Genomic DNA, 24,066 nt, shown 5'->3' with positions numbered 1-24,066 from the left:
TTGTGCACTCTCTCTCTTTCTCTCTCTCTCTTAGAAACTAATACACATTTAAAAAATGAATAATAGATGGACAAATGAATGCACAAATAAATAAACAAATAACATTTACACTTGCATTTTATAATTAGTAGCTATAATCTAAATATTATTACTTGGAAGGCATAAAAGTAACTACTATAGGAAAAGCAATAAAGAACAACTTACTGAAGACTATTAGGAAAGACAAATAAATAAAGCATTCCCATGATAAACTATGGAAATAAAGGAAATACAAAGAATGTGCAAAGAAAAAAAAAGATGACAAAAGTGGAAGAGACATATTGGTTTGTCAGTAAATATAAATTATTTGAATTACCCATTAATTTAATTATAACTCTAATTAACTTTAAAACTTATATATGCATTACAAAAAAGTATATCAGAATGAAAGCTATACACAAAAGTTTAAAATCTGTATTCTTTTTAGGTAAACAAGATACCAAAGAATTGCGGAGAATATATTAATGTCAGTAAAAGAGAATTCAAAGCAAAACATGTTGGTCAATATCACTTTGGGAAAATAGAAATCTTGACAGTGTGTAATTAAAGTTAATTGTATCAGATTATTTCATTTCCAGGTTTGATAAGGTTTCTTTACAACCCACACCATAAAAACAATTAAATTCACTTTCTCAGTTTATTAATACAAAGGGAAAGTTTTAAAATGAGGGCTTCTCAAACTTACACTTAAATCATATGTCAGCTTGTTAAAGTGACTTTCAATTTTCTGTTTAAGAGAAATGTTTTGTTCATCATTTAAAATTTTAGCTTTGGAATTTCAAGGAATGTATTAATTTTCGTTTGTATAAAAACCAATAACGACTTTTGCAATTTAAAAAAACGTTTCTCTGAAGAACAGAACTGCCAAGAAGCTTTTATCTTTAGACTTAGTAAATTTATAATTTATATTTATAGTTAACATTATATACTCCAAGTTTTGTTACACATATGTCATTAAGAAAAATATAAATTTAATTTTTTAATGTTTATTTATTTTTGAGAGAGAGTGAGACAGAGTGTGAGTAGGGGAGTGGCAGAGTGAGAGGGAGACACAGAATCTGAAGCAGGCTCCAGGTTCCGAGCTGTCAGCACAGAGCCCAACACCAGGCTCAAAACCAGGTACCATGAGATCATGACCTGAGCCAAATTCAGACACTTAACCACTTGAGTCACCCAGATGCCCCAAGAAAAATATAAATTTAAAACAAATTATACACACACAATTACACTTGTAATCAAAAAAAGATTTATAAAATTATCTTTGAATAACTTATTAAAATTGAGTGTAAACTAGTCTATAAGGATCACTATTCTTTTCTCCCTCTATCCCATTTTAATACATTGGACAGTCTCTCTTGAATGATTGAACTGTGATGTTCAGTCATTGGTTACTATACTTGTATTGTAAATAGCAGGTGCACAATGCAATATTACAGCTTTTGAAGTTAGAGTCTCATAACAAGAGTGAACGATATTAGTTCAGTGTCTTGATTTCTACCCAGAAAGAACTGCTTGGGTTGGAGAAAAAGTTACTATGTTTTTTTATCCAAGTATATTTCCTTACATCTATTGCATTTTAACTATGTATCTGTGTATAAGAGGCAGGTAGAGAAAACAAGAAAAACATAAGTACCACTAGGTCTATCTGGGTGGCTCAGTAGGTTGAGCGTCCAACCTTTGATATCAGCTCAAGTCCTAAACTCTCAGTCCTGAGGTCAGGCTGGAAGAGAGGGTCTGCACTGATGGCTGATTGCTCACAGCATGAAGGCTGGTTGGGATTTTCTCTCCCTGCCTCTCTCTCTCTCTCTCTCTGTCTCGCTGTCTCTCAAAATAAATAAATATTTTAAAAACTCATAAGTAACACTAAGTTGAAAACTAACAATATTTTTCTGGGATTACAGATGCACTCTTTGGAAGGATGTATTTTATAAAAAATGCTAAACATTCTCTTTACACTCCTCAATTTCCTTTTTATCTGCATAGCTTTAGTCACTAAAACTGGCTTTATGCTTACACAATAATTTGGGTCCCAACTTCAATATATTTGCAAAACTCTCCAAGATCTAAGTTAAAGAACTAAGTATTAACTACAAATTTAAGCAGTTTTCTTTTCTCTAAACAAATTTAAAAAATTTTTGATACATCAGAATTCAACTTCTTCCACAAGGACATTTGACTTATATTATGCTGGCCTGTAGACAGGGTTACTGGAATGGTAATATTAACACATGACTCTCACCAAACTTACAAAATGTAGTTTTGATATCACCTGCTGTCTCATTCTTCAACCCTAGGTAAGAAAATTTGTTTTTCCACGAGACCATCTTTAATTCTTACATCCATGTTTTTCTTTGTCTATGAGGGTGTGGCAAAGGCACACCCATGTGCTTTTTGCTACCCAAAAACAATGAAGTAAAGCCATAGCTCAGTCTCTCTAGAAAATAATAAAGGAAAATTGCACTCTGATTTTGAGGAACAGCGGCAGGACAGGTAAGAAGCCAGAGTGAGCGGGTCATTGATCTAATGGTGGAGAACTATGTTCTAACTGTTCTTCCATTTCTCCTTGTCATGAGAGTGATTCATGTCCAACTTCCACGACCACTGACATAAAGATTCCTATTTAGATAGAGATGTAACATAGATGACCATAATCAATAGTTGTACTGAATTTTAATGCCATATTTGGAAAAACACATATTTAATAAAAACACTCAAATCCACACAATATTTCTGCATTCAAATTATGTGAATGAAATTGAAGATTTATTTCTGGAAAAATAATAAGCAATTGATATATACCCAAACCCCTCTCTGCCTTATCTTACTGCCTATTGAAAAAAAAAAGGAAAGAAATAGAGAGAGAGAGAGAGAGAGAGAAAGAAAATTCTGTCACTAGCCCCTCTTTTGTATGTCTTAATACCTTAGTTCCTGGATAGCAAAACAGTGGGCTGAATGCAGTCTAGTCCAGGTATTTAGGATCTTGTTAAAAAAATCACAATCCTAGAATGACTGTGCATGTGTAGCAGCCAATCTTCAACTTCCTTGATATCTGTACTATTGAACCAACACTTTAAAGGAAAATGTGTGTCATGTGTCCCAAGGGACCATGTCAGAATATTGGAGACACAAGTGTTGGTGTGGGGATCAAGCTAAACCTCTGCGGGAGGAAGAAAAAGAGCTATAACTGTCCATTCTTAGTGCCCAAATATTTATACATAAATAAGTGAATAATTTCATATGGGTGTGTTTGTGTGTTAGCATATATGTACAGGAAAGTAGAGAATGAAATTGAACCCAAGTTATTTTTTTAATTTATTTTTTAATGTGTATTCTTGCCAGAGAGGGAGACAGAGCACAAGTGGGGGAGGGTCAGAGAGAGGGAGACACAGAATCTGAAGCAGGCTCCAGGCTCTGATCTGTCAGCCCAGAGCCCAACGCAGGGCTCTAACTCATGAACTGTGAAATAATGACCTGAGCTGAAGTCAAAGCTTAACCAACTGAACCACCCAGGCACCCCAAACACAAGTTATTTTTAATTAAAACTAGGACTCGATGTTCAGCACACATTTATGTTTCCTTTTTCTCCCCTGTCCAGTGGAAAAATAGATCAAAAGCACTTAAGCAGAGAAGTTTTTTTCTCATTCACACACAAATTCTTTTTCTAATTTCTTCTTTTATTCGTGTATTATTTCATCTTTCCATTTGATGGCTATTTATTTAAAACTTTCTACTCTCTAAGCTATGCTAAGAAAGATGTAAACATGGTCCTTAGTTTAGTTTTATTTTTGTTTCAAGAATTTATTTAAACTCTAGTTAGTTAACACATAGTGTAATATTGGTTTCAAGAGTAGATTTTAAGAGAAGAAAAGACGACAATTATGTCAATCTAAAAAATACGGGGAACAAAAGTTTAGACTTATTACACCTACATATTAAGTTAGGAAAAAAATAGATCAATATAAAACCCTGAAATAATCATGATGATAGCAATAATTTTTGAAAAATTACTGATTTTAATTTTTTATCTGTTTAAAACAGGAAAAAAAGTAATACCATCATACGTTAAAAACCTGAGAAAAAAGAATGGAGATCAAAAAGCACTTATAGTTCTCCAATTCAGAAGGAATCTGTTATATTTTTATCCTGATTTTAGAATTACATATATGTAAATGTGCTGATATGCATGTATTATATATGTTTTAACGAAAATGATGATAATGTACTGCAACATATACTGATATTTTCATCTAATATTATATAATTAATCATTCCAAAATAGGGTTATTATGATTGAATAAAACGTCATTCAATGAAACTAAAAGCAAAGAATGGAATGAAAGAAAATATTTGCAAATGACGTGTTGGATAAAGGGTTAGTATCCAATGTCTGTAAAGAACTTATGAAACTCAGCACCCATAAAACAAATAATCCAGTGAAGAAATGGGCAGAAGAGATGAATAGACACTTTTCTACGGAAGACATCCATATGACCAACAGACACATGAAAAGATGCTCAACATCACTCCTCATCAGGGAAATACAAATCAAAACCACAAAGATACCACTTCACAGCTGTCAGAATGGCTAAAATGAACAACTCAGGAAACAACAGATGTTGGTAAAGATGTGGAGAAAGGAGAACCCTTTTGCACTGCTGGTGGAAATACAAACTGGTGCAGCCACTGTGGAAAACAGCATGCAGGTTTCTCAAAAAATTAAAAGTAGAACTACCCTACAGCCCAGCAATTGCACTACTATGTATTTAGTAGGATACAAAAATGCTGATTCGAAGGGGCATATGCACCCCAATGTTTATAGCACCCCTATCAACAATAGAAAATTTATGGAAATAGACCAAATGTCCATCAACTGATGAATGGATAAAGATGAGGTGGTATACTACTCAGCGATGAAAAAGAATGAAATATTGCCATTTGGAACAACATGGGTGGAACCAGGGTATGTTATGCTAGCCAAATAAATCAGTCAGAGAAAGACAAATATCATATGAATTTACTCACAGGTGGAATTTAAGAAACAAAACAGATGAACACAGGGGAAGGGAAGGACAAATAAGATAAAAACAGAGAGGGAGCAAACCATCAGAAACTCTTAAATACAGAGAACAAACTGAGGGTTACTAGAGGGGAAGTGGGTGGGGGATGGCCTAAATGGGTGATGGGTATTAAGGAGGGCACTTGTTGGGATGAGCACTGGGTGTTATATGTAAGTGATGAATCGCTGGGTTCTACTTCGGAAGCCAAGACTGTACTTTATGCTAACTAACTTGAATTTCATTAAAAAATAAATAAATAAATGAACTGTGAGATCATGACCTGAGCCCAAATCAAGAGCCAGATCCTTAACCGAATGAGCTATCCAGATGCCCCTTCTCCTATGCTCTCATGTCTTATGTTCTGGTTTCCTCGATCAAGCACCCTTAAATTCCAATATCTTGACTCCTGTTAAGACATACTATCTTTCCCTTGCAACTCACTCATAGTATAATCACAACGAGATTTAACCTTAGTTACCAGCTTGGAAACCTTGAGAAGGTAATAACCGTACCAGGAGACACACATCTTCATTGAGGTGTCTTTGTTCACCTTCCCGCATTAAGGTAGCACTAGCTCTTACAAATAAAGGGGTAGACCAAACTCTTTAACGATTCAGAGATATGCAGAGCCAAATCCTCAATGGGCATCCATCCAGAATCCACATCCCATTTTTCAGAATCCCAGGTTTTCCAGACCAAGAACAAGTCCTTAGTATAAGATGCCTGTCTTGCTGAGCATTAAATGACTATTGAGTTTTGCAATTCCATTTTCAAGGCCAAATTTACTCCTCAGCTATGTTCTTTTTTTTAAATATTTTTTTAAGTGTATTCATTTATTTTGAGAGAAAGAACACAAGCAGGGAGGAACACAGAGAGAGGGAGAGAGAAAGGATCTCAAGCAAGGTCTGCACTGTCAGCACAGAGCCCAAGGTCAGGCTCAAACTCACAAACTGTGAGATCATGACTTTAGCCAAAATCAGGAGTTGGACGCTTAACTACTTGAGCCCCCCAGGCACCCCAGCTGTGTTCTTTTTAATTCAGGGTATAAGAGTCTCTGCAAACACTTTGAAATCTATCACACTCAAATTTACCCTCTGTTAACTGTCTTTGTCTTCTCATCATTGCTTAACACGGTCTTCAACTTCTACAATAATAATAAATGGGGTGGGATGGGACAGATTACTTACACTTTTCACAAAAGAGGAGCAAAAAGGTACCACTAAACATGGAAATAGGCACCAACTTCTCTGGTCATTAGGAAAATGAATGGAAATTGAGTCTCTCATGACATAGCAATGCATATCAAACTAAATCACTGAGATGAAAAAAGACTAATAATACCAAGCATTGATGAAAACATGGAACAACTGTGGGTAGGAGTGTAGATTTAAATTATTTTTGGCCTATCTGCTAATGATGAATATATGTATGACCATCAGGTCCATTCCTGACAAAAATGCGTACGTAGTTTTATGAAAACACATCCATAAGAATGTTCTTTGTAGCATAATTGTAATATATTAGTAATCTAAAACTGGAAAATGCGTAAATGTCCATTATTGCTAGAATGGGTAAATAAAACCCCACAATGAAATTCTAGATAACAATGAGAATAAATCATCTACAACCACCTGCACATATGGCTAATGTAGAGAGCTCTTGTGAAGTGCTGTGAATATTCTTTTTCCATATATAGTCAACAGGTATGTGAATTCCGGGTTGTTAAGATTCCTCAAACTGCAACTGTGAAATTGTACCTGTATGTTATAATTTATCAAGAACAAAATGAAATATATTGCTGAGAAAATGAAGGAGATAGTATGGTAAAACATGCTACAACATTTCAAATACTCAATACCTATATTTGTATATTCTTTCAGACTGACTGCAATTTTGGCATGTTTTCAAAAGTAAATGCCATGGAAAGCAACTGAGTTTGCCACTAAACAAATTCTCTTCTATGTGCCATCAGAGGAAATATTAATTCTACCCTCCATCAAAAAAATCTGACTATTTTAAGATCATCAAATAGGGGAAATAGTCACATGGAAATTCTGCATCATGTATGATGCCAAGAGAGGACAGATGAGATTTGCCAAAGATAACATGATTTGGAATAGCAAGGAAACACAAGTTGGACATGTGATGAGTATGGTCTTCAAGGGCCTCTTCTCATGTCGTTGCAATCTTGAAGTTATACTTGGTGGCATAGGAGCACGTGGGTATCCAGGCTCATCTCAGGAGAAGCTTCTAAGAGAAAAGAACAAGTACTCTTAGACCTGAAGCATTAACAGGATTCTGAAGGATTGAAACGAAAATGACAGTGTTGCCTCTTGTTGCTATTTACTATTTCCTACTCACATCTCACTGATACCCTTGGTTTTGGGACACAAGGTCCTCTGTCCTTTTGTTGCTCCCTGCCGGTCCCCCTTCAATGTAGGTAATTCCTATTCATTCTTCAAGGAAAACCTTCAGAAAGACTCAAATGTCCCTTGGATGTGATAATAGTGACACATCCTCTAAATCATCTTTAAATAATGTAGTTACAAAAACAGCCATGATTAGAGGTAAGGAATTGATTTGTTTGAAGAATTATTCTTTCATCTTATTTACCTCATGATACTACAAAAATCAATATAAATGTAGAGATTTCCAAGATTCAATGAAACTTGATATTGAGGGCATTTTGTACTTATAATTACATCCTCAGTGTCTAGCAAACCATATTGAACATATAAGATACTCAATACATTTTTTAAAATAAATAATAGATGGAGGGCACAGGGTGGCTCAATTGGTTAAGTGAGTGACTCTTGAATTCAGCTCAGGTCAAGATCTCATGGTTGTGAGATCCAGTCCCGCCATCAGTCTCTGCCATGAGCATGGAGCCTGCTTGGGATACTCTCTCTCTCTCTCTCTCTCGCTCTCTCTCTGCCCCTCCTCCGTTCATTCTCTCTGACTCTCTCTCCCTCTCTCGAAATAAATAAATAAATAAACACAAATTAAAAGATTCAGATATTACTGGGGTGCATGGGTAACTCAGTTAAGCATCCTACTCCCGATTTTGACTCAGGTCATGATCTCATGGTTCATGAGATCGAGCCCCTCATGGGCAGGGTAGAGCCTGCTTGGGATTCTCTCTCTCCTTCTCTTTCTGCCCCTGCTCCACTCTCTGTCTCTTAAAAATAAGTACATAAACATTAAAAAAATAACTAATAGATGGATAAATAAATAAATAAATAAATGACATTTTAAACTTGAATTTTATAACTAGTAAATTATCACCAAAATATTATTACTTGGAAGGCATAAAAAAACTATTACAGGAAAAAGCAATACAGGACATCTACCTCAAGATTACTAGAATAGAAAAATGAATAAAGAATTCCAATGATAAAGTAGGTAAGAAAATGCAAAGAAAGTGCAAAGAAACAGTAAGATGACAAAAGTGGAACAAATATATTGATTTGTCAGTAAATATAAATGATATAAAGTGCACATTATTTTAAATATAATTCTAATTAAGTTCTAAAATATATATGTAGTACACAAGAGTATATCAGAATGAAAACTATATACAAAAGTTTAAAAACTGCCACACACACACACACACTCATTTATTTTAGGTAAACAGAATACCAAACAATTGGGGAAAATATATTAAGATCAGAAAAAGAGAATTCTAACAAAACTCTTAGGTCAAGATCACTCTGGGGAAATAAAAAGCTTGATAGTGTGTACTAAGCTAATTGTGTCATATTGTTTCATTTCCAGCTTTGATAAGGTGTCTTTACAACACAAACCATAAAAACAATTATTCACTTTCTCAGTTTATTAATACAAAAGGAAAGTTTTAAAATGAGAGTTTCTCAAATTTACACTTAAATCATATGGCAACTAGCTAAAATGACTTTTCCATTTTCTGTTTAAAGTAAATGGTTTATTCATAATTTAAAATTTTAGCTTTGGAATTTCAAGGAGCGTATTAATATTCAGTGTGTATAAAAGCATCAAATATGACCTTAGAATTTAAAAAACATTTTTCATTGAAAGCCAGAATTGCCAGTAGGCTTTTATCTTTAGACTTAGTAAATCTATCTGTATCTTTTGGGTTTTCTGTTTATCGAAGTCTGGTCATCTTGCCCTATTCCATCCCAAGCGCCATCATAGACTGATTTGGCTTTGTTCATCTGAAGTATTTTCTATTCCTCCCTCTGTAGACACATTACTGGAATGACACTTGTTCAGTCAGACAGACATTGTTCCCAAGGTACAGCTATCTATAAACAAGCATGATCTATAACTCATGTCCCAATCACTTATTTCTTGGTTGTGTTTTTGTTATGTTAATTTTTATTTGCGGGGAGAGATATAAATCATAAATTCTAGGTTTTATTCCATTTGGTTTGGTAGAAAATACTTCTCCTCCAATATATTCAGCTCTTGTCAATATTTTGGAGCTAATTGGAATGTTTTTGTGGTTGTTGTCTCCAGATGCTTTTACAATGTGAAAAAGATATCTCAAAGGCAATTCACTTCCCCCTTCATATTTGAAATTCTACTATCCGTCTTAGAAGGAACTGAAGTTCATGTACATCATGGAGAAGGTCTCTGGTGCTTTGTTTTCTTTTCTAAGCTCAAACAAAACACCTTTTGGAAGCCTGCCCTAAGTTCTTTAGTCCTAAGTGCATAAACCATAGGGTTGAGGGAAGGGGGGATGGTGTTGTGCAACACATTGAGTAGAACTGGAACCAAAGGGACCTTAGTTTCTGCCAGATGAGTTACTGAAATCACTACAACAACAGTGTAGAAGAATAGGATAAGGATCAGATGGGAGCTACAAGTGCTCAGAGCTTTGGAGGCAGCTTCAGCAGAATTCAGTTTAAGTACAGAGCGCAGAATCAAAATGTATGACAATATTATAAGACCTAGGTCACTCCCCATTACAAGCCATGCCAGAACCAATTGGCAGATGCTGTTTGGCCTCCTGTCATCACAAGCCAGGCTGGTGACCCCAAGATTAGAGCACAGGCAGTGCTCAATCTCGTTCCTGGAACAATAATTACGCTGGGCTGCTAGCACTGGCACTGGAAGGGAAAGCAAACCGTTTCTTAGTACCACGAGCACAGTAGCTCTTAAGATTAAGGCCTTGGTGACAATTGATGGGTAGCGAAGAGGGTGACAAATAGCTATGTATCTATCAAAAGCCATGCAGAGGAAGATACCAGACTCCATGCCCACAAAGCAGTGGATGGCATAGATCTGAGCAAAACACTCAGGAAGGCTGATGACCTTGGCATCAAACCAGAAGATGGCCAGGATCTTGGGCATGATGGTGGTGGCCAGGCCCATGTCCACCACAGAGAGGATGCCTAGGAAAGAGTACATAGGCTGCTGAAGAGCAGGGTCCTGGCAGATGGTGACGAGGATGAGGATATTAGCACCAATTGCTGAGAGGTAGAGTATTGCCAATGGTAAGGAGAGCCAGTGTTGCCAGCTGTGAATGCCTGGGAGTCCCATCAGGATGAACTCAGACACCTGGAACTTGGAGCTATTAGAGCCTTTCAGAGATGCAGACATTGTTTCCTAAGAGAAAAAAAAAAGATGGGTTTCAACGTTGCTTTCTTTGAGCCATATTATCATCAAACATTTTTTTTAACCTATCTCCACGTAGCATAGTTGGTGCTGTAACCAAATGAACTCTGTTGTACATCCCTTACTGTAATTTACGATAAAGTACCATGAAGTTCTGGGGGTTTTATAGTAGAAATTAAACTTATAAGGAGCAATTATCACGGTTGACTATTGAGGGACAATGCAGCATGCGTCTCACGTCTCCACTTGCCTTATCCCCAGTTATCTCAATTTGGGACCATCACATACATAGGATTCTACTTTTTTTCTTTTTGAATTTTCTTTATTTCTTCAAAAATTTTGTGGGATCAAGTGAATGTGTTTGTTTTCTTCATATTTGTCTCAATATTACTTCAGGTTTTTATTAATTAACAACACGGAAAATTTTTAAAATACAGAAATTTGGAGATGAAATTTTCTAGCTGTACTATTCAGGTTGTTATAGAAGTCCATTTATGTTTTATATAGCCTCCTCAAATTTTATACCACAGACTATAAAGATTTTCACGTGTAAGTATGGTGCAAATTGGAAGAGAAATAACTTTAAAAACTTTTTAATGTTTATTGATTATTTTGAGAAAGACAGACAGAGTGTGAGCAGGGAAGGGGCAGAGAGAGAGTGAGACAGAGAATCCGAAGAAGGCTCCAGACTCTGAACTGTCAGCACAGAGTCCAATGCTGGGCCCGGACTCACTACCCGCAAGATCCTGACCTGAGCTGAAGTTGGATGCTTAACCGACTGAGACACCCAGGCACCCCTAACTATTTTTTTATATTCTGATTTGTATGGACTTCTGAAAAATTCAGAAAAGGATAGCTTGGAAAGTTAAATGATCATGACTGAATTTGTTGATTTAAGGAGTAACTTAATAGAGACAAACCATAGATTCTTTTTCTAGTGTAGTCCTAAAGAATCTATAAAGGCATATAAATACAAGAGTTAGGCACTGGTAGTAAGATGATTTTGATATTATTAACAAACAAGAATTACTTGCCCATATGTTGAAGAAACTGCCATTGTATATTCAGATTCATGTTCAAAACTAGACTCATCTTTCTTCAGAAGCTCGTGTTTTTCACGTACTTTTTATTCTGTTCAGAAGCCCAACCAGACAAGCCTTAAAATAACAAGCAAGCCTTTCCTTTTGGCCAACAATTGCTCCCTTGTCCTGTGGTTTCTTCCCCTACTTCATCATGCAGCCTTTCTCCTCAGCAATGCTACTTCTGAGTCTTACCTGGTCACTTGTGCCTCTACTCATGCTTCCTTCTTTTGCTCAGCCATCTGATCTTCCTAAAACTGGTATTCCCTTGCTTAGAATGATCCATGCCTTCACCCTTTCTTTCAAATAGTTTAAATTCCTTTATAGCACAAAAGGCAGTTGTGGATTTATTCTTCATATAATTACCTTTAAATATAGAAGGACATATCTGAAAGAAATTAAAATTCTCTTGTGTTAACACCAACAAGAGAAGATCATGTCAGCAACTAGATGTATTTTTTCTTCAGAAATGTGTTGCCACCTGTAAGTTTGGGTAAACATGTACCCCTTAATCTTGGGGAAAATCTTCCTTCTTTAACAGTAACGTAATTTGGTGAACACTAAAATCATCTACATGTGTTCACAGCAAATTTTAACCAAACAAACACAAAAGAGGCTTGAAGACGAAGGTACTTTGACTCTGGACTTTTAGATCAGAACTCCTGAGGAGTTCAGCTTCACAGCTCCATCTTGAGAATTTGGACGTGTGACCCACTTGACTGTATGGGGTCTGGTATTTTTGCCAAATATTTATTATTATATATCCTCATATCAAAGACACAGCCTTGTATCTTTGATGTTTTCTCCTGATAGATATTAGTGTGATACAGTTAAGAGAAGGAGCAGATTTGAGTTTACAGAAAGGAAATAAGTGTTTTCAATTTCTTTTAGCACTTAAAGGTTAGCAGGACATGGAGTGTGATCCTGGTACGTAAGACAGTTAATATATTCATCCTGAAGACAATCCAGCAGTTGTTTTATAAATGAGATCACTTCTGGATCGTCACACAAACCTTACATTCTCTAATTCTAGCCTTAATCCCCTTGAACAGCTTCTCTAAGCCTTCATTTCCTCATAGCACAGAAGAAAGAGTTGATCTATCGTGCAAAACAACATAAGAAAAGGTTAAGGATCAGCCTCCATTGGATGCTCTGGGATTTAGCCAATGTGACCATGCCAAGGTTTTAGTACTTAACTGTGGTTAGGAGCAGAGTCTCACAGTCTGAGGTCCTGGCAATGGCAGGGGTTTCCTACCCGGAAAGAAGACACAACTCTTTGAGAATGAAGCTTTCACATGAGGTGAGGATGTGTTTTCAGCTCACACATGGCATAGAAATTATGAGATTCTGGATTTTATGGGGAGTAGTAAACAGCTCAGTGATCTAAAGATAATAGATTTCCCTTGGAGACATGAAGAGAGAACAGCCCATAGAGAAAGCAGAATTCCTAAGATATTAAATCCCAAAAGGTTGGAAGGGAGATTGATTCAGAGACACACTTCCTATTGATGTAAACTGAGAACTTACATAAGCAGAAAAATGTCTTCATTTATGAAATCAAAATAGCCCTATACAAAGTGGGCAACTTTATTAGTGTTTAAATTGTTCTTAAGCACAAAATTTCAGGGGATTTTAAATTCTGTGGTTATGTTGTTATGCTTAAAAATTAAACTGTTAAAAGAGAAAGTATTTATTCACCCCATATATATCTATTCCTACTGTGTTTACAAAATATGGCAGGCATAAAATCGTCAATAAAACTGCCATGGTCCCTGTTCTCATGGAAACAGTGGCCTAGTTGGGGCAAGGGGGTAAAACACTAAATAAAGAATCTAGGGGCGCCTGGGTGGCTCAGTTGGTTGGGCGTCCGACTTCAGCTCAGGTCACGATCTCAGGGTTCATGAGTTCGAGCCCCGCATCAGGCTCTGTGCTGATGGCTCAGAGCCTGGAGCCTGCTTCCAATTCTGTGTCTCCCTCTCTCTCTGCCCCTCCCCCGTTCATGCTCTGTCTCTCTCTGTCCCAAAAATAAATAAACGTTAAAAAAAAATTTTAAAAAGAATCTAACAAATCTACGTATAGACTGGGAGAAGTGCTTTGAAGCAAAAGCCCCCAGAAATATGAGAGCATATAATGGGGAGAATTAATTTAGTCTTGGTGTCAGAGAGGGATTTCCAGAAGAAACACCGGTTTGTGTCAAGGCCACGTGTTTGAGAAGGACTTAACTATGGTGTGGATTTGGTAATGGGGAGGAGGGGGAGGCAAAGGAGCCCAAGAACTTTAAGCTGCTGAAGTGAGGGGATCATGTGAAATTCAAGTAATAAAAGAGGATAAATGTGGCTGAAGCACTAAGAAGTGACAGAAATGAGATATGGTGTGAAACAGAGTTGAGCTGACAGAGGCCAGAGACTTGTAAGCAAATTTATGCAGGGTTATAAGAGACCACTGAAAACTTTTAAGGAGAATTAAGACCTCGCAGCAATGTGGACACCAGATTAAGTGTGGCAAGGGTAAATATAAGTAAATCAGTTGAGTAACAGTAATCCCAAAGGAGAGATGACTTTATCTTGCACTAGGATAGGGGCAGGGAAGATAGAGAAAAGTGAATAGATTTAGAAGGTATGTTGAAGATAAAATTGATCACTTTTATGACCAAAGAACAATTTTTTTATTTTTTTTTAACTTTTTTCTTTAAAAATTTTTTTTCTCTCTTTTTTTCCTTGAGTATAGTTGATAGAAATGTTACATTAGGCTCAAGTGTACAACATAATGATTCAACAAGTTTATACATTGTATTATGCTCACCAGAGTGTAGCTACCATCTGTCACCATACAGGGCTATTACTACACCTCTGACTATATTCCCTATGCTGTACATTTCATCCCCATAACTTATTCATTCCGTAACTGAAAGGTGTACCTACCTTCACTTTCACTGTTACTCCTCCCCTACCCCCCGCTGCTGGCAACCATTAGTTTGTTCTCTGTATTTATAGGTTTGAATCTCTTTTTTATTTGTTTATTCATGTGTTTTGTTTTTTAATGTTAAAAAATATTTAAAATATTTAAAAACATTTTTTAATGTTCATTTAATCTGAGAGAGAGAGAGAGAGAGAGAGAGAGAGAGAGAGAGAAGATCCTAAGCAGGCTCATGCTAACAGCAGAGTCAATGTGGGGTTTGAAACCACAAACCGTGAAATCATGACCTGAGGCAAAGTTGGACCTTTAGCCAACTCAACCACCCAAGTGCCCCTGTTTTGTTTTTTAGATTCCACATATATGTGAAATCATATAATATTTGTTTTTTCTTTGTCTAACTTATTTCACTTTCACACGTTGTAGCAAATGGCAAGATCGCATTCTTTTTTGAGGCTAATATTCCATTACATATATATTTTTATTATAATATTATTCATTATATATATGTATATATATATATATATATTTATTTACTTCTTTATCTATTTGTAATAGATGGACACAGGTTGCTTCCATATCTTGGGTATTATAAATAATGCTTCAATAAACATAGGGATATGTATATATTTTAGACTAGAATTTTCATTTTCTTCATATAAATACCCAATAACAGAATTATTGGATCATATAGTATTTCCATTTTTAATTCTCTTCATAAATATCCAGTAGCAGAATTATTGGACCATATGGTATTCCTATTTTTAATTATTTAAGAAAGATCCATACTCTTTTCCACAGTGGCTATACCAGTTTGCATTCCCAAAAACAGTGCACATTTTTTTCCACATTCTCATCACCACTTATTGTTTCTTGCCTTTTAGAGTCTAACCATTATGATAGCAATATCTCATAGCGGTTTTAAATTTCCTTTCCCTGATGGTTAGTGATGCTATGATCTTTTCATGTATTTGTTGACCCACTCTATGTCATCTTTGGAAACATGTCTATTCAAGTCCTCTGTTCATTTTTAAATTGGGTTATTTGGGGGATTTTGGTGTTCAGTTGTGTAAGTTCTTTACATATTTTGGATATTAACCCCTTATTGGATAGATCACTTGGCGAATATCTTCTCCCATTCAGTGCGTTGCCTTTTTGTTCTGTTGATGGCTTCCTTCACTATGCAGGTTTTTAGTTTGGTTTAGTATAGTTTCTTTTTGCTCTTGTTTCCCTTGACTTAGAAGACATATCACGAAAACTGTTGCTGTGGCTGATGGCAAAGGAATGACTGCTTATGTTCTCTTCTAAGGGCTTTATGGTTTCAAGGTCTCATATTTAGATGACCAAAGAACAATTCTTTCTTTTTTTTAATGTTTATTTTTGAGAGAGAGCATGAGTGGGGGAGGGGCAGAGAGAGAAGGAGACACAGAATCCGAAGCAGGGTCCAGGCTCTGAGCTGTCAGCACAGAGCCTGACATGGGGCTCGAATTCGCAAACTGCGAGACCATGACCTGAGCCAAAGTCAGATGCTTAACCCACTGAGCCACCCAGGCGCCGCAACCAAAGAACAATTCTAGTGTTTGGTATATGCAGTGGGATGGCACCTGATGTTATTCACATTCTTAAGGAAGATTGGAGAAAGACCAGGTTATAGGAGGAGAGAATAAATTCAGATTAGGTCATGACAAGCATATGGTACATCTGAAGCATGCATGTAAAGATTGTTTATCAGCACATAGAAAAGTAGTTGAGAGCAAAATAGCAATTTTTTAAACTATTTTACATCCCTACCAGCAGTGTCTGAGGGTTCCAATTTTTCTACATTCTTGCTAACGTGATTGTTACTGGGTTTTTTTAGTATAATTATTCTCTTGGATGTGAACAGTATCTCATTATAATTTTGTTTTACATTTCTTTAATGACTAATAACGTTGAGCACCTCTTCATGTTCCTTACTGACTTATTTCTATCTTCTCTGGAGAAAGATCTATTCATACCCTTTGCTTGGTTTTTAACTGGTTTATCTTTTTATGACTGAGTTTTAAGAGTTCTTAATATATTTTGTACACAGTTCCCGAAATAGCATTTTGAGGGAAAAAATTGGAGGGACCAATATATTAACTGACAATTGTTGTAATATAGAATATATTCTCCTGGATTATTTGTTGACATATAATTTTCATAGTAATCTCTAACAATCACATGTGTTTTGTATGGTATCAGTTGTAATGTCTCCTCTTTCATTTCTGGCTTTGTTTATTTGCTACCTCTTTCTTTTTTTCTTAGTAAGTTCAGCTAAAGGTTTGCCAATTTGTTTATCTTTACAAAAACCTAGGCCTCACTTTCATTGATATTTGCGATTGTTTTTGTGGTCTCCATTTTATTTAGCTCTACCTTTTGTGATTTCTTTCCTTCTCCTTGTTTTGGTCTTCATTTGTTCTTTTTCTAGTTCCTTGTGGAATAAAGTTGCTTTTGAGATCTTTCTTTTTTCTTAATATATGCATTTAGTGTTAGAAAGTTTCCATCTAACCAATTTGACAATAAATTTCATATTAAAAAAATAAAAATAATTTAAAAAAATAAAGTTTCCGTCTAGAAATTGCTTTGGCAGCACCCCCTAGTGTTTGTGTCTTACGTTTTCCATTTTCAAATGAAAAGGAAGAGTCTTTTGACTCTTTTCAATATTAATGCCTTTTTCACTCTTTTAATTTTATTCTACTGCTTGGACCTCTAGTACAATGTTGGATAGAAGTGGGAATGGTTGACATCTTTGTCTTGCTATTATCCTAAGGGAGACATATTTTCATATTTCATCATTAATTGGGATATTAGCTGTAGGTTTTTTTGTGCATGCCTTTTATCAAATTAAAATTTCCTTCTAAATTTAGATTTTGCTGTGTTTTAATCATGAATGGATATTTAATTAAAACAAATTTTTTCTTACTCTATTGTAGTAATCTTATGATTTTTTTCCTATTTAAATCTATTTCATCATATTTAAGTTGATTACTTGTGTGTGTTCTCAGCCAACCTGCTTTGAGTTCCTGGAATAAATCCCACTTGGTCATAATGTATTACCATATAACCTCCAACACTCATATTCACACATGTATGCACATGCTCATGGAAATTTTAGGTAACTGATTTCTTTCTTTCTTTTTTTAAATGTTTTATCTTTTATTGAGAGAGAGATTATAAGCAGGGAGGGGCAGAGAGATAAAGGGGCAGAGAATCCAAAAGGGCTCCATGCTGACAGCAGCAAGCCCAATGTGGGACTTGAACTCATGAACTGCGAGATCATGACCTGAGGCGAAGTCTGACACTCAACCAACTGAGCCACCCATGTGCCCCATGATTCATTTTCTTAATAGATGTATGACTACTATAACCTTATATTTCTTCTTAGATCCCTTGAAGTGTTTTTAATACACGTCTGTCTCATCAACATTTTCAAATCTATTGGGATAAGGTTGCTCTTGACACCTTCTTTTTGTTTATTTTGGTAAATGTTTTATATTTGCTTGAGAAATAAAACTATGCTTGAAGCTGGTGGATGTTGTTTACTTAACAGGGCAATTGGCTTAATTTGCTTATGTTCAGATATTCTGTACTATTTAGATTTTTCTAATTCTCTACGTTTCAGTTGCTGCAACTATGATTTCACTGTGGATTTGTCAGTTTCCCCTTCTAGTATTATCCACCTCTTTGTCTGTATATATTGTTATGTATCTATAATGATATTAAGCATATACAAAGTTAGGTATATTTCCTGTTGGATTGCTACTGTAATCATGGTATTACGGAACCAGGCTGGAACGCTGGCAGAAAAACCAAGCTGCACTCGGAGATCTTGGTGGATTGAAGATTTATTTACACCGGAGGGCTCAGAGGAGACCGTTTCTCCAAAGATCTGAGCGCCCAATGCAAGCGGGAAGGGTAATTTATAGTTGTCAGCCTCCATATTCGTGGGGGGCGGTTCGTTTGCCCTGGCAAACAGGGCAAAAAGAACCCAGAAGAGGGGACTCCAAGCTAGAGACCAGAGCATGTTTTAGTCCCGTCAGCTATCTTATGGTGTAAAACTTTATTTATTTTCCCAACAACGGAATGTTGCATTTTATCACTCCTAACATTTATTGTGTTAAAATCTACTTTGTCTGGTCTAGCTATTTATTTTCCCAACAACGGAATGTTGCATTTTATCACTCCTAACATTTATTGTGTTAAAATCTACTTTGTCTGGTCTAGCCACACAAGCTTTTTCTCATTTTATATATGTGTGTGGATGTTTAATGTCTTTTAACAATACTAAGTTTTTAAGGATATTGTCTTAATTTTCATTTCACTTCCTTTCATTGACTTGCTTTGTCAACTCATACTAATGTAATACTGCCATCATTTTTGTCAAGTTTTCCATGTTCCTATTGTCTTTTGTATCATGTTCCATCTGTTCTTTTCTTTGTTCCTCTTGCCATTTTTGGAACAATAAAATAGGTGTTATTACTGTCATTATTGTATTTTTCTTCAGTGTTAGTTTTGTTATGCATTCCAATATTTTGTTCTGAGCTTCCATCAGGTAATCATTATTCTAAATTCTGAATAACATACTTACTTTAGTATTTCCTCTCAGCTTTAGTTTATATGAATAGGTATTTATGCTATCTTTTTTTTGAAGGATTTTTCATTAGAATTCTGATTTGTAAGTATTTTTTCAGCACTTCCAAAATATCATTTGTCTTTTGGCTTCCATTGTTTCCACTGAAAAGTTGCCCAGCAGTCTAAAGGCTGCTTAATCAAAGGTAGTGTCCAGAGATTATGACTCTGCAAACACACTCCACTGTGTATATTCAGAATAAAATATCCCCAGTTCCATAAGGGCCAGGGTGTGTGTACGTGTGCATGTGAGTAAAGATGCTCAGCATAGTGTTATTTGTGGTGACAGAGACTGAAAAAACTTAGAAATCCATAATCAGGGAATGATTAAGAAAGTAGTGTTGGTTGCATGCTAGGAAAGTCTATAAAATAATCACAAGCAAGATTTGAAGCATAAATAATTTTATTAAAAATACATTTTTAAAAATAATTGAGTTAAAAGTAAGCAATGTAATATTTTAGCACAATGAAACAGATGTAAGTTCCTAAAATAAACATTCAGTAAATGACCTCATAGTCACATGTTTAACAATATATGTCAAACACATAGAGAATGTCACTGGATGATAGGCCTGAAGATTAGGAATGAAATAAGATCAAAGTAAAAACAAAAAGTAAAACAAGAAAAAGACCTAGAAATGACAGTGTGACATTAAGAAAAAAGGTATAAGGAAGTTTATCACTTTGAACTTGCACCAGAGTTTCCGTGAATCCATTAATGAGTTAATAGTCTGGCAGCCATTAGCCTAGAATGGCATTTATGGCTATGTATGCTGGAATGCCCGGGGAATGAGTGCTAAAAGAAGAGATTTGAACCCAAGGATATGCTAATATAAAGAAATCCAGAGGACAAGAGAAAACAAATGGAACTATAGGAAGTGTTCTGTGAGAAGGAAGAACGACTTCTAATGTCTGATGTGTTGCAGCATTCAAGAAAAGGGAGGGTTTCTAGATGAAGGGACTAATCAGTTATATTCATATTGTTGAGAGTTAGGGCAAGATGGGCATGGAGAAGGACTTTTTGGCTTTAGTGACATGAAAATCATCTGTAAATTGACAAAAGTAATTTCAGTGAAACGATGAGATGGAGGATATTCTAAAGAAAAAGCCAGAAGTGGTTAAGCATTACTTCAAGATGTGTATGTAAGTAGAAGTCATAAATACTGGTAACCTTTAAAGAAGATTTGCTATCAAGGTGGACAAAGAAATAAAATATGAAAAGAGGGTGATTTTGTGATAAAAGTTTATTTGTCTTATGCCTTTATAAAATGAAAAATACTGAGGTTAAATACAAACTAATGGAAATTAATGAGCATCAGAGGAAAGTAATTCTTGGAAGTTGGGCAGGAAAAATCGACTTTGCAATCTTCTCTATGTGCTCTGTGACAATGCTATAAAACTATTATTATCTGTAGCTTCTTACTTCATGTTAATTTAGAAAGAACTTGAACATCACACAGAAAATATTCGAGCCATTCTCTTAATTATCAGCTCAAAATAAGAAAAATAACTATTGTTCCCCAGAACGCTGTACTTCTAGAAATACATTTATTATATTTTATAACTGTCATTATTATTATATTTCATATTGTCCTATCATTCATAACTCCTTCCAAACTGTGCATTCATTGAAAACCATCTTGAAGAAAACAGACAACCCACTAGTTGGGAAGGAAGGAATTATGTGAATGTCTCATTCTAGGAGAGATCCAGTCAGATACTAGGTCACCAAGTTTCTCATAGGACCCCAGGATCTTACACTTTGTTATACTAATGACCTCATAGAACACTTTCCAGTTTCATATTTTATAAGTGACTGAGAAAACAGAGCACTTTTGTGAATAATGAGAATGTATAATACATTTTTTCCAAGGTTTAATTATAATGATCAAACTGGAAATTTCATTTACAAGTAAAAAACAGAACATTTTGAGTCATCTAAGCCCAGATCATTAGTATCATGTGATTCAATTTTCTGGATAATTGGCCCAGCTTCTCATTAGTATTTTTCTTTCTTGGAACCTAATAGTACCAAGACCTCAGCTACACAGAAAACCTGCAGGTAAAAAGCTCATAGGGGGTAATGTGGCATGAAAAATTACTTTGGTATTCTGCAGAAAATGTAATGGGAAAAATTATCCATCATGCTTACCTGGAAAAATTATATATCTATTCTGGGAAATTCTCCTGCCTAAACAGCAGAGAGTAGCATTCTTTCCCTTTTCACCCAACCCAGACTAATATTCCTTTCATATGCTGTGGGATTTGAGGTCCTTAGAACCTGAAAGGATCCTGATGACACAGTCGCGTATTTGCTTGGTTTTCACCCCATAGACAATGGGATTCATCATGGGAGGCAAAAGCAGATAAATATTGGCCACAATGATGTGGCAAGATGGAGGGATTGTGTGGCCCCCAAAGCGGTGGGAAAAGAAGGAGAAGAAGGCTGGACTGTAGGAGAAAACAATGGCACAGATGTGGGCAGTGCAGGTGCTGAAGGCCTTCTGCTGAGCATCTGCTGAAGAGAGGCTGACCACTGCCCGGAGGATCATGGTGTAGGAGATTATGATGCACAAGATGTCAAAGCCCCCAATCAAGAGGGCAACCATCAGACCATAGATGACATTGACCTTGATATTTCCACAGGATAACTTGGCTACAGACATGTGGTCACAGTAGGTGTGAGGAATTATATTCCCTCTGCAGTAGGGCAGGCACTTGATAAGGAAAGTGAAGGGAATGATGAGGAACACCCCTCTCAGGAAAGTAGCAAGCCCAACCTTTGCAATGACAGGATTGGTGAGGATAGTTGAGTAGTGCAGAGGGTAACAGATGGCCACGTAGCGATCCAGGGCCATAAGCATGAGCACCCCAGACTCCATCCCTGTGAAGGTGTGGACAAAGAACATTTGGACCAGACATCCATCAAAGCTGATTTCCTTGAGATGGAACCAGAATATGCTGAGGACTTTAGGGATTGCACTAGAGCATATGAAAATGTCAGTTAGGGAAAGCATGGCTAAAAAGTAATACATGGGCCTGTGCAGGGAGTCTTGATAGCAGATGAGGTAGAGGAGCCCACAATTCCCTACCATTGCCACAGCATACATGGAGCAGAATGGGAAGGAAATCCACATGTGCCTGTCCTCCAGTCCTGGGATCCCATTAAGAATGAATGAAGCTGGGGTCAGGTCTGTTTGGTTTAACATTAGCATCATCAACCTAGGATGATCATCAATCATCTTATAGAATTTGTGGGTCCTCCTAGATAGAGATAAGAGAAGAAAACATCTTGATCATAGTCACTGTCTTCATTTCTTTTGCCCTTTTACCCCAAGATACATTTCAGTGGCCAAACAACCAATTTTTCTGACTTCCAGGGAATATGAATATAAACATTATTTAAACCAAATAGATTATATCTGTGCATTTTTTAATTCATTCATCACTGTAGGCAACAAATACTTTTTATTGCTTAATAGTTGCCTAGTTCATTAATAGACAAATGGCATCCATTTATAAAGGACAAAGTTTGGTTATTATTTTTTCTGAAGCTATTTTTGTTTAAATATATTATTTAAATATTGATAACTGTACATATACTCCAGAAAACTAAACACGAAAAATAATTGGACTTGAAATAAATCATATTTTGAGAAAAAATATAGTAAAAGCTTTTGCATGTGGGCATTAGGAAGTTGGAGATGGGGCTAGAAACAGGGCCCAATCATGACACACTCTATCAATTTCTGAATAGGAGGATTCTTCTAAGGAAATAGCCTGAGGGTCACCCTGTTTCTCAGATATCATATTGAAAAGTACAAGTGCCAGAATTCTTTAAAAATTACTGAAATATATTTTAATTACTATTATTTGGAAAATACAAAAGGAACCTCCAACAATAAAAGCAGAATGTAAATGCATAAATCACTGTAAAAATACTACCTAAACAAAGCATTCCCATTATGAAACAGAAGGCAAAATTTCCTAAATAAATCAATAAAATGTTAATGTGACAAAAGACAGATAAAATACATTGATTTAGGGGCGCCTGGGTGGCGCAGTCGTTGAGCGTCCGACTTCAGCCAGGTCACGATCTCGCGGTCCGTGAGTTCGAGCCCCGCGTCAGGCTCTGGGCTGATGGCTCAGAGCCTGGAGCCTGTTTCCGATTCTGTGTCTCCCTCTCTCTCTGCCCCTCCCCCGTTCATGCTCTGTCTCTCTCTGTCCCAAAAAAAAAAAAAAAAAAAATACATTGATTTGGACTATTAGGATAAATTATTTAAACTGCCCTATATAAGTGGACATAAATCTGTTAATTTTATAACAATGTATATAGGCAGTACAGAAGGTCATATGATAAAGAAAACCAAACAACAAAGTAAATTAATGTACAATCATCAGAGAAATACATACAAAATTTGGAGTAGACCTGTTAATTTCACATGAAGTAGTAATTAAAGCAAGAAAAATTGGTTCAGAATTTTTTCAGAAATTCTAGGTAGTTCTAATCATAGGATGACTTTAATGTTGATTAAATTGAAGTTGATTGTTTTAAGCATGGCACTTCTATTCCATCTTTGACAAAATATCCATAACTTAAATCATGGGATGCACAGAAATCCTCTTATGTAACTTATTAGTATATAGTTGGTATTAATATGAAAACTTCCCAAATTAACACTTAAATCTGATGAAAGTGCCAGTTTTCAAGTTAATGCCAATGATTTGGTTTT

At 35.9% G+C, this 24,066-nt stretch overlaps 2 protein-coding genes across 2 annotated transcripts; both read right to left on the bottom strand.

Annotated features, from left to right (window-relative positions):
• Positions 1-9,692: 9,692 nt before the first annotated feature.
• Positions 9,693-10,676, bottom strand: LOC123600453 (olfactory receptor 56B1-like). The gene has a single exon (XM_045482507.1). It carries the CDS (start codon positions 10,674-10,676, stop codon positions 9,693-9,695), a length of 984 nt encoding a protein of 327 aa, XP_045338463.1.
• A 10,906-nt stretch (positions 10,677-21,582) lies between these two features.
• LOC123602532 (olfactory receptor 52N4-like) lies at positions 21,583-22,548 on the bottom strand. Its single transcript, XM_045487018.1, has one exon. The coding sequence runs from the start codon at positions 22,546-22,548 to the stop codon at positions 21,583-21,585; it is 966 nt and encodes a 321-aa protein (XP_045342974.1).
• Positions 22,549-24,066: the final 1,518 nt, after the last annotated feature.

Source organism: Leopardus geoffroyi, chromosome D1 (genome assembly GCF_018350155.1).
Source record: "Leopardus geoffroyi isolate Oge1 chromosome D1, O.geoffroyi_Oge1_pat1.0, whole genome shotgun sequence".
Lineage (NCBI taxonomy): Eukaryota > Metazoa > Chordata > Mammalia > Carnivora > Felidae > Leopardus > Leopardus geoffroyi.
This window is presented reverse-complemented; position numbering and strand designations above follow the sequence as displayed.